Below are 12,443 nucleotides of genomic sequence, written 5' to 3'. Positions count from 1 at the left end.
TGATTTGAATTAAATAAAATAGAATTATGTGCCTGGAAAAAACATAAAACTCCCTTTTTAACCAGATTTGTCCTGTGTGTGTATGTGTGTGTGCGTGTGTGTACGCACATGTGTGTGAAGGTTATTGAGTCCATTTCTTTTGTGTGGCATGGGAAAGAGTGTGATGGTCATGAGTAAAACTTAGGAGAACTTACTCCCTAATCATCTCTTCTTCCCATTGGTCCCCTTTAATCAGAGTGATGAGAGCAGAGAGGGAGAGCGAGAGATTACTATATAAAGTGAAGGCATGCTGCAAGTCCCCAAGGGAAGAAAGAAATAATGAGTCACCAGGCTGGAGTTAAACACAGCCTGGTGACTCTTTGCTCTATTATAGTTCTTTTCTAACCTTCTCTGGATTCTGTTTGTTGGTAAAATATAAGAGTTAAAGTGCCTGTTTTTTAGCTTTTGTTGCATGTAGATGTTATCCACTGTGCATCTCTGATCATAAATCTATTTAGTCTTAAATGTAGGATCTTCATCAACTTTTATCAAGGAGCAGAAAACACAGGATCAAAGTCTGCTAATTCTGCAGAAACGTGTGAGGTAATTCCTGGTTTTCATACTAACTGCAGAAACAGCACACAGCTCTCACTGCAAGACACAGCCTGCCATTGTTAACAATCACATGATGCCGTTTTAATGGCACACTTTATTTTCTTGGTATTCTGACCATGTCCTCTCATGCGAAAACACATCAGCAGATCAAATGTAATCACAAAGAGCCACACAGAAATATTTTCTCATGTGACTAATGTTTGCAAAATTAATAACATGGGCATGATGAGTGTAACTTTCCATCGAGACCAAGGGAAATGAAACATGACACAAGATGAACATGAACACTTTCTGCTGGATTGAACAAGAAGGAAATCAACAGAAGTTTGGCAGCAGGCCAGCAGGCCAATCTCTTCTCTTTGTGCCTCCTGGCTCTGTTTACAGTTCTCCATGCCTGACTAAGAGATTTGGGCATTAACTTAAGGGATGGCACTGGACATTTCCATGGCAACCCTTTGTGTTTTCTCTTTTTAGCAACAATGGAGACTAATGTTAATTGAGAGATTTATGAAGATGGAGAAAAGTGGGGTTTCCCACTCCTGTTGGCTACAGTCCTGCACATTACAGTGTTTCCTTTGCTTAAACATAACAGCTATTCTATATTCCTTAAATGACTCAAAGGATGACCACTGGGTCAAATATTATTGTGGGATTAGGTGTTTTGTCTAGAGTTCAACTTCTATGGATTTCACTGTGTTACATAGAAAAGTATCAAAATAAATAGTAATATAGTTTCAGTGATTGAGAATATGTTAGCTGTTACAGGAACATCAGTGGCTCATTGACTGTTCAACAGTCAGTCCAGTCTGTGAATCCAGTAAAATAAAATAATTCATGGGAAATATTTAAAAATTTTACAGCTATAACATTGACATAAATTAAAATCGTCTCATAAGGGAGTTAACCCACCACCACAATGTTTCTCGTTAATAAAATCTTTTAAGGGCATCATCTGAAGCTCTAGTCATGTAAATCAATGGTCCCCAACCCCCGGTCCGTGGACTGGTACCGGTCCGTGGACCAATTGGTACCGGGCCGCGCAAGAAATTGTGAAATATTTCCGTTTTATGTATTATTTGAGTCTGGAGGATATTTTATTTTGAAAATCCTTTAACCGGATTCTCTCGGTTACATGCGCGCAAACACTAAGGCCACAATCAGCAAAATGAGTAAGAAACAGATCAGATGTCTTTGGAAAGTTTCTTTGCAAAGGGGAAAAGGGCCAGAGAAGAGACAGGAGAATGGATTTATCCCGGACCGGTAGGTGACTCCCACATTACAAGCCGCTCTGCGTAACATGCGGCTACCTGCTGCTAATGAGGCAATGAAGCTTCAAGCTGCTTCGCCACAGGCTGTGGATAAAAGCAACACTTCGGGTGTTATTGTCTCTCATCACTCCCAGATCGGACCGTCTCGTTGCAGAGAAACAAGCTGAGGGCTCCCGTTAGTCATTATCGTGAGTTAAAGTTTTCACGAAAGTAAAATGTTCGTTTTTGAGGCGCATCTGTATCTTATTTTGAAGAGATATGTAAACGCTACCATAGCGACCAGAGTCAGAGAGGGTTTAGGCAGTGGTCGAGAGGAGACGAGTAGAGCTTGAGTCTTAAGTCTGGTTTAGATGGAAAGATTTAAGAATTRTCKGCMGATTCTCCAAAYCTCTGTGACCACAGAGCTGATAAAAGTCCAACAGGTTCGATCGGTTCGTGTCTCCAAGGCAGGAGCAACACGAACCGATTCCAGTCACGAACATCCTGATTCCAGAGGATAATCCTGTAAACCCCCCAACAGTTTGTTCCTTAATAACCAAGTGTTCATCTTTCATCCCCCCAAAACAGCGCCTTTAAATGATGTGAAGATGAAAATTGTTTTTCATGCTCCTCACTTGAAAACAGCAGCAAAGTACTTAAAAACGTGAGCTTCTATAACATTGTTGCTAGGAGACATAATAATACTGCGTCCCCCAAAGGAACCGACAGGAAGCAAGTTGACTAACTATTGCGCTCCGCAGTGTTTATATTGTAACTATTGTTTTTATTAGTGCACACACACAGAGGTCCTTTATGATCCGGGCTGTGTTTACATCCATCACTCATTTACAGAAACGTCTGTAAAACGCCGTTATGTCTGCACTCCACTGATGTCCACAGCCTACACAGATTAGCCCTCTGAGGCCGCCATGGAAGTTCACTGTCTGCCAAGCACTGTGACACATGCCAGTTGTAATCAGTTCATTGATATTCTATATTGATGATGAATACCCATCTGTTTACTACAGCAAGATGTTTATATTACCACCGGCTCCCTGCAAAGTGCAACACTCAACAGAAGGTAATCAGCTGAGAGGAATCACAACAGTTATATGTCATAAAAAACGCTCCTTCTCCATAAACTTGAATCCAAGCTCACAGAATGGAAAAAAAACATTTTTACCTCGTTTTTTTTTTTCTCTATGAATGTTTGTTTTGGAAAATAACAGAAGTGTTTCTGTTGAAGAAGCAGTTCAACCCTAACTGAACTCACATGGTGGAGAGGGTCATGGAACCAAGACAATAATTACATCTGGCAAAGGATGAGTAGATACAGCAAGGTTGTTGTTTTTTTCCTGTCTCTCTTTCACTTATGGAAAAGCTGGTTGCTGCCTATAGGTTTTGCTCAGTGAAGGGCCAGAGATTCATCCCATCCGTCTTGTACAACGTCAACTGCTTGATAATCTGCACAGAAAGAATGTAGCTACCACACAGCTAGCAGGATGAAGAGAGGTTGCTATGGAGCTGGTCAAAAACAGAAACACAGCAGTGCCTTTTTCTGGATCAGCAATGTAATCTTCATTGTTAACAATGGAACAATCTTACAATCCTTATTTTACAGTATATGCACCAGGTGGTAGGAGTTAAGAGGTGTGGACATTTTTATGTCAAGGATCCATTATTAACGTACTAAGAGAGTCAACTCATTATTCTTTTTCTGGTTCCTAAAGGAGTTTTAAACTGGGAACTAGAAAGTGACTAGAACATGATTAGTGATTTTCTACTGCTGCTACATGCTGGTCCAGGAGGAGTGAATGCTGCAAATCAATGACTCAATTCAATCTGCAGGGTTTCCTTGGGTAGAGCCACTAAATTACTTTGAATAATTAATTGAGCATACTGTACTGTTTGATAACTAGTTTCAATCGGAATGTATACATAATTGAATTAAAAGCATTTTTTGTAAAGTGCCTTAAGACAACATTTGTTGTGAATTGGTGTTATATAAATAAAATTGAATTGGAATGGAATGTTCTTTAAATCGTTACCAATTGTTAAGTCTGTGAAACCTGTGTGACTTACAGTCTCGGGCTGCTTAGATTGTGGATGCTGCTTGAAGTGATGCATCCCCACAGGAATAACACTTTTAACATTTAAAGACACGCAGCCAGATCATTTTCCCGTCATTCCGTCCTCAAAAGTTCTTTCACTGTGTATTTTCTTCTGATCTGAAAGCAGTTATACCTCATAGAGGGTCAAGCAGAAAATGGGATCCTTTCAACCTAAAAAAACTTATATCTGCAAGGATCCAACAAGATCATCTACAAGCCAATGATCTGCTTAATGAACAGATCAGTGGACTGGATCCCCCATACCAAACAGGAACACAATCTAAAGGTCCTTTCCTTCTCACAATCAAACAAGAATGCAACAATCGCTATTTTTAGATTGTCTCTTTCTCTCTCTTACTCTCTGCCTCTTTTATTACTCTCGTTTTCAGGTTCTCCATGGTTCTCAGCTATTTCTTCTTTATTTCCACAAGTTATTTTCAATGATTATTATTAAAAAATGCTTCATGCCAACATGGTCTCTGCCTGCTGTAAACATGGTAACTCACTCAACTGAAACAATGGCCTTTACAGTCCTGCACATTAAAATGAGGGAGGAACATTTCTGTCTCAAATGTCCATATATGGGGCTGAACAGACCTACTTGCTCTGGTTAAGCCTTCATGAATTTAAATGCAATGCAGCCTGTTTGCTCAGGGGATGAAATGGTAAAATGTGCTTTACATAACATTTTCAGACCCTGATCTTTTGGTTTATAAAGAGACGGTGTTTCTTTCTTTGTTCTCTCACACTTATCACATTCATGTCAGCTGAGAATGCAGTGAGCTCAACATGCAGCTTGTCCGAGTCAGTGATAAAGCAGTAAGTACCGTGTTCACACCCGGTTTCACTGCTTATCCGTGTTGATCTGATCACAAGTGGGCAGCTCTAAATACATGTGCTCACAACTTGCAGTAATGAATCTCCACTCACACCCATTTCTGACCTGACTACAGCTCCCCACACAACCTGCGTTTGTCATGCAGACAAATACTTGTTTTTGTCTGGACATTAGCATCAGTTTTGGATTAGCATCAGTTTTGTACCATATTTCTTGGGGAAAAAATGAGAATGTGTAAATTCCACACCTCTACCAAGAGATGTTAACAAGTCACTTAACAAAAAGTCCAGTTCAGCTTTTTGGAGGACCTGATCATGTCAAGACTTTAAAACTGAGTCAACATTTCTTGACTGCAGAGACGTAGCTCCTTTTTTGCAATATCAAGGTGACCATTTTTTGATTTCCAACAAAGAGGACACAAAACACATCTAAAGAAATTACTAGGGATGCATAATACATCGGTGTCAACATCAGAGATTTATCTAAAAAAGAGAAGCACTGTACACTGTAAGAAAAAACATCTCTAATTTACAGTAAAGTACCAGCAGCTGTGGTTGTGGATTTTACTGTTTGTATACATAAAATTCTGAAAACCACAGCTGCTGGTATTTTATCATAAATTAGAGACTTTTTTTTTTACAGTGTGATGTGGTAGCTTCTATTTGGTATCAGAAGTCTCGGGAAATACATATAATACGTATGAATTCAGTAAAAATGGGTAAACACAACCATAGCAGCAGTATTAATATTAGACATTGATATCAGTCCTAATTTTTAATTGGTGCAGCCCTAATACAGGACATTTTCATCAATCTATGAAATCTCTATATGCCCACATCGTGACAAGTAGACATGTTTGGGGGAAAGATGATATTTTGTCACCTTATAATTATAAAATCAATGTTACAAATTACATTTTAGAAAATGATTTTCATCCCAGTGTTGCAAATACACATCAATTCTGAAATATCTCTTTACTGTTCTGTTCTAGAAGCTTTCATCCTTTTTACTGATAAGATCATCTATTGTATTAGGATACTTGTTCAAATAAATGATTGGATTTTTACTTTTTACCTTTTGATTCAAAATGTTATAATGAAGATACATGCACAGAATTTAGTTTTTATATAACTATACCTACATTATACATGGTGCTTCTTAAAACTAGTATTACTTATGACCGTTCCTTAATTACCTAGTGTTGCTAAAACGCTTCTTACCCAAAATTAGAAATAACTTTCTGAAATTTGGACACATCTACTTCATCATATCACACATAGTAGGTATTAGTAAGCTTAAATATATTTTTTCATCGTAAAACCAGCTCAGGGATTATCAGCTAAATTCCATCCAGCCTGCCTATTGAAAACTGCCACTTCCATAAATCACATGTAGTTCCCACTTCAACCACTAGGTAGGCCACATTATGGTCTCCTCTAATGGTAGGAGGAGACCATTAGAGGCATATGTATCAACCAACATTTCTAGGATTCATGTATCCTCTGGCTTTATTAACAACAACATATATATAAAGACAATTAGTTAGCTATTGGCTAATTAGGGGTTGCCTTCGAGTTACCTGTCCAAGTCAACTCTAAAATCTTTGAGAGGCCAGTCCAACTCAAGTCTAAATCTTTTGAAAGGTGAGTCTAACTCAGGTCTTCCTCAGATACAAAACACCTGCTGTTCCTGCAGCCTGTGATGCTGTAGGTTAGGAATCCAAACCTGTACAGTTTGACCTTAAGATTCATTTATGCTTGTTGATATATTTAAAGTTTTAAAAGTTTTAATGTTTTGATATTTATTTTAACATGTAGACAATTGTTGTGAGCCCATTTTTAATAAAGTGCTAAAGTATTCAAAAAAGCAATGTACATGTCTCTTGAAAGAAACTGAATAAAAAGAAAATAACCTGCTTCATTTTCATTTCTGCCCCTATAGTGATGTAGTTAATCCCTGTGGTCACATTGTCCCAACCTTTACTCTGCTATAGTTCACTATTATTTGTTATTCTAAATCATATGATTTTTAAGATTGTTAGGAAGCCATGATCCGAGTCAAAGTCTGAAATAGTTATCAGGGCTAAACAGTAAAAGTGCCCCATACTAGAAATGACAACATAATACAGTGTATCACTTACACACAGGCTCACCTGATCTTCTGATTGTATAAGATAAAGATCGTTAATGAGACTCACGTCTTGGACCTCAAGACCAGTTCAAGTCTCAAACTTTATGTGCATCAATCCAAGTTGAGTCTTTGCTTATGCAAAAAATATTAATTTTGACTTAGAAACTCAACCAAAGGCCCACTTCACTGTGACTCTCCTGTCCTCCCAATCCACTACTGACGAGGACACTAGTCTCTTCTTCAGCCCCTGATTTTCATTTTCTATAAAATTTCTTCTGATTTCTTCAAAAGAAAAATAATCAAACTGCAGTATGGCAGCTTGGCAAGTCAGAAGAACCTAATAAAGTTTAAATTGGCTAGATTTAAGAAGAGTGAAACAGAAAACTTAACATCATAGTCAAGTCTTTACCTTTAAGACTTGCTGACTTAAAGGTCAAATTCAATTCAAAGGGTGAATCTTTTAAATAGAGAGGACTTGATTGTGTGACTTGTTAGAAAGTGGTTACAACAGAGAGCTGGAAATTTCTCTGCTATGAGTCAGCTGTCTAAATATGGTCCCTGGTCTTCATCATTACACACCCATCCACTCCCAGTGCAGAGCCGGACGCCTCTTCTTTTTCATTTAGCCTTTCACTCTTATCCTCCTTCCAAACAGAGATAAATAACACCACACTGTGCTACAGTAGCAGAGAATTGATTTGGTTTACGGGATCCTCTTGTAAATTCTTTACAAACCAACTGAAAAGGTGAAACATCCTCAAAAATACCCAGGAGGCGTTTTGGATTAAGTGGTATCAGTTAGTCAGTGAAAGTCAGCGTGAATGGTTGCCTGTCCCAAATATTTCTGCTCTGTCTTTGTGTGTCAGCTTGGGGAATTTAAAGTGTGACAGTCACAAGTCATATTAAGTAAAATCAAGTCATATTCAGAGGTCCGTCTTTATTTAATAAAGTGTCACATCATGACACCCTGGGCAAGTACCTTTGCTGCCCATATCAAAAACTGTCTCTGTGTTTGGGAGAAAACTCACAAGGCAGGGAGGGGCTCATGCTAGTTCAGTTAGAGGAAACTTCAGATCATTCTCTGGCTTCTTCTTAAAAAGAACTGTGAACACTGTTAGCTATGGTATATAACACTGCTTATATAATAAAATGTTAATTTTTTAAAATGTTTGTGTATCAGGGCAGAAATCACAACTATAAGCTTTCCAGAGGGATGAGGAGAAAAAGCTATAGAGACAGGAGTGATGTACACAGGATATAACATCTGGCTGAAGATAACCCTATCTTCATTAAAATAAGTAGGTAACAGGTTCATCAACAGTGTTCATATCAACTTAGTGATTCCACAGTTTTACCTGATGAGTATTAGGGAGCAGTCATGAGTCTAAATCATTCTTAATAATGATGAACGTTCCTCTGGTGATGAATGTGTTTCCATACCAGTTGGATCTTGAAACAATGTGTTCTCTAAAGGAATCAAAAAATGCACATAAAATTGAAAGCAGAGCAGCGAGCACATGCATGCACGTGTGCGAGCGCATTTAATGATGATGAATTCTTTGTTTTCTGGCAACCATAAATTAACTCAGTGTTTTGAGTTAGTGAGGGAGCCCACAACAAGCATCTGGGGCAGAGTTTGCATTGCCACAGAGCCTAACTCTCGCAAAATCCCCAAATGTTTATAGTTTTTTGACTATTGGATGTTTTAAATAGGCTGCATTTGGAAACTAGAAACCCACAACGTTATTAGATCCCAATCTTAAGGAGATTTATGACGTTCACAATTGAGAAACAGTCAAAGTTATTGAGATGAGCTCAGCCTTAAGGCTCTTCCCTGCTCATCTGCAGTTTATTAAACATTCTGTCTTATGCTGTCGTGTCAGTTTACAGAAACTTTGGGCATACTGAAATGCTGAACTCTGTCTCAGTGTGTTACCTAATGTGAAATGTACTGTAGCTGCTGGAGCGACTTGGAGGAAGGCAGAGAGAGCCAGAGAGTTCCAAACCATGATGTCTGAGTCAAGGGTGGAAACTCTGAATGTTCCTGCACTACAGTTCACAAACATAAACCAGTCACACACACACACACACACACACACACACACACACACACACACACACACACACACACACACATATGCATGCGTGCACAGACGCAATGAACTCACAGTCTAAAAAAAGTTTGGGTTTCCCTCAGCTTCCCTCACAAACGGTTCACCCTGTCTTAAAAAAAGAAAAACTGCCATCACATCATTTAAGATGCAGATTATGGTTTCATTTTAATGTTTTTGGGGTATATATAGGAAAAACGATCTCATTGGGTTTGATATAAATTTTTGTGAAATGCACTTTGTACAAACTTATGAGTTATGAGTAGGGGTAGGGGCGCATGCCCACAACATGCAACACCTATATACACAATCACATACACACCCAAATCTGCGTTTGTATGCTGTATGCTGTCACAAAGTGCCAGAATCTGTCAGAAGTCATAACAACCTTTAAGTCTGACTTAAACTTTAAACGAGTCACTTGTTAAAGAGAAAAAGTGTGAGAGAATACATGGGCTCATGATGGGTTTCATTTGTAATTCTTCTCTGTGAGTGCTTGCTGAGCTTATTGCAGACTAATAGTTTTGCACACACTTGGATGTCATATTAAAATCAGTTGTGATCTTCATGATTTTTAAAGGTACAGAGGAAGGGCTTCAGGTAACAGCAGAGAACCTGGAGCCCCTCCCTGAAAACAAAGTGGGATCATCTTCAGGAACCTTGTCTTGTTTCATAAACCACACCCGAATCTGTTTTTATTTTATTACATAAACTAGACTCCAGAATATCAGCTCCTCATCATTCTGTTCAGTGTGCCACACCCATTTCTCATGTCAGGCTCTGACAAACAGCCTGATGTTATAGAAACCTCAGTAAAGCATGCTAACACTCTCCCACCTGGTACACCATGACTTTAAAGTTGCGCCTCTTCAGCAGCTCTGCCTCGTTGTTCTCCAGCTTCTTTATCTGGCCGCCTTGCTTCTCCAGCGTGGCTCGGACGGTCTTGACGTTGATGCTGACCTTGCGGACCTTCTCCATCATCTTATTGACACTGTTGGACGTGGTGCTGTGGTTCTTGCTCAGCTTGGTCAGCTCTCCTTGGATGCTGGTCACCGTGCGCTCCATCTCCTGCTGTCTGGTCTCCAGCCCGCTCTGGGTCTGCTGGATCTGGTCCACTGCGCCGATGATCTTGTCAAGCAAAGACAGAACCATCACGCCATTTACTTGCGTGTCTGACGCTTGAACCTCATCCTTGTCTTCGTTCATCTCTTCCTCTGTGCCCATGGCATGCAGGTCTTTCTTGGCGGCAGCAAGGGCATTATCTTCTTCATCAGAAGCTGGCAGATTGAGCTCATCATCGGAGACTTCAGTCAGGGTCTGAGGCTCCAGCATGGCACTTGAGGATTCCAGTGCTTCCATGGTTGCCATCTTGACTAATTTGAGGTGCTGTAACTTGCTTAAGCTTTCTCAGATATCTAAATTCTTGCCCTCTCACCAGGTTCTTCTTTTTTGTTTGCTCTTTACGTCTCCTTTTTCTGCAGCATGCAGCCCTTTTTAATGCTTTTCTGTCTTCCACAAGTTCAGATCCGTAAGGAGAAGAAGACAAGCAGTGCTGGATGTCACCACATAAGAGTTGTGGCAGAAAACCCCAGCATCAAACTACAGCCTGCAGGGTATTTTCTCTCCAGCCCCTTTTTCCACTGGACTCCCCCGTCTGCTCAAGCTCCTCCTTTGTCTCCTCCCAAGACTCAACCTCTCCATGAGTTAACGACACACCCTCCTGGTCTGCCCTTGTGCTGTTGACATGGCTGGAACAGCTAGCAGAGCTGCAGCAGTATGCTGGGATACAAGCCAGGGCACAACTCAGGAGGAATGTTAGGCCACATCTGCTCTTGTTTCCTCTTCTTTCTTCATGCCCTGCAGAGTTTCTTCTACAAAGGCAAGGCAGGGCTTGACTCATCATGGACCAGAGCCACCAGTGAGAAGAAAAGACAAAACAAACTCAAATTTAGAACAACCAGTGGTTTTATAGTAAAAGGTCATGCTTGTGGTGTCAATGTGTTGATCAAATGGAACCTAAGCTCTTTTATTATCTAAATAAAATTGAATGCACAAACAAAGTCTGTAAAATGAGACTATCTGCTGAATATCAGAAGAGTCAGACACTTTTTTTTTGCTTTCAGATCCAGAAGCTGGGCTGCACAATGGTGCAGTAGGTAGTACTATTGCTTTGCAGCAAGAAGGTCCTGGGTTCAATTCCAGGCTCAGGGTCTTTTTGCTTGGTGGGTTCTCTCTGGGTACTCCGACTTCCTCCCACAGTCCAAAAACATGACTGTCAGGTTAATTAGTCTATCTAAATTCTCCTTGGGTCTGAGTGTACATGTGTGTGGTTGTTTGTCCTGTCTGTCTCTGTGTTTTCCTGTGATGGATGGGTGACCTGTTCAGGGTAACCCCTCCTCTTGCCTGAAATGTTTTGCTGGATATTCACCAGCACCCCTCCTGAGCCCACTAGGGACAAGGGTGTAAAGAAAATGGATGGATGGATTCAGAAGCTCACAGATTAATTTATTTGCCTTTAAAGCTGTTGTATGTAACTTTTAAAAACAATATATTTTTTACATATTTGTTAAGTCTGCACCATGTGGTGACAAAATGAGATAGATCTCCTCCAAATGCTTCTATTGCCATCTGCAGAAACACACTGCTCCCAGTCAAAAACAACAAATCAGAGCTAGGAGGAGTGTCTTAGTGCTGTCAATCACATTAAGGTATGCACTGCTCAATGTGCTAAGAAGATGCTAAGATGGACTTGGCGCTACAGAGAAACTGTTTATCCGCTGCCATCAGTGGCCATGCTAACTAGCCTTAGCATTCACAACAGGATCTGATGTGGTAAACCAGGCGTAGCGTCGCAGAGAACAAAGGGGAGGATGTGAGCAGCTGGTTCTCCCACAAAGAACACGCAAACCCAAACAAAACGTAAAAACAGAATGATTTTCCTATAAAGTGACTGAGAATTACCTGTGGTTCCATAAATACCTGCCCTGTCCTCATCACACCAAGGTTATGAAAAGCAGACATTAGTCCAGAGAAATAAGGTAAAAGGCAACATGGAACTTAAAAAATGTCTGCTGCAGTATTTCACAAACCTAGTGGGAATTCTCCACTTCCACAAAACTGCTCAACAATACTTCACCAGTGTCCTGCTTTAAACCTTGCACAGATTGGAACTCTTATATGGAAATGTTTGGACAAGACTAGTCTATTTAGTAAGCAATGTTAAAAAAATAGAGACTTAAATCAGAAAGTATTTCAATGCTCTGGAAGTATTAGGAGTATTTCTGAACTGTTTCACAATATAGTTTCAGTAAGTCTTTTGGATGGATGGATGGATGGATGGATGGATGGATGGATGGATGGATGGATGGATGGATGGATGGATGGATGGATGGATGGATGGATGGATGGATGG

General features: G+C 40.0%; 1 protein-coding gene across 1 annotated transcript in view; it reads right to left on the bottom strand.

Annotated features, from left to right (window-relative positions):
- cavin1b (caveolae associated protein 1b) overlaps positions 1–11,518 on the bottom strand; it is a 22,311-nt gene extending 10,793 nt beyond the window's left edge. Inside the window, exon 1 of the mRNA XM_008438185.2 lies at positions 9,869–11,518. Within this exon, the coding sequence (XP_008436407.1) occupies positions 9,869–10,399 (531 nt within the window). The 5' untranslated portion in view covers positions 10,400–11,518. The remainder of the gene's footprint in view (positions 1–9,868) is intronic.
- Positions 11,519–12,443: the final 925 nt, after the last annotated feature.

This window comes from Poecilia reticulata, linkage group LG19, assembly GCF_000633615.1.
Source record: "Poecilia reticulata strain Guanapo linkage group LG19, Guppy_female_1.0+MT, whole genome shotgun sequence".
NCBI classification, from domain to species: domain Eukaryota; kingdom Metazoa; phylum Chordata; class Actinopteri; order Cyprinodontiformes; family Poeciliidae; genus Poecilia; species Poecilia reticulata.
This window is presented reverse-complemented; position numbering and strand designations above follow the sequence as displayed.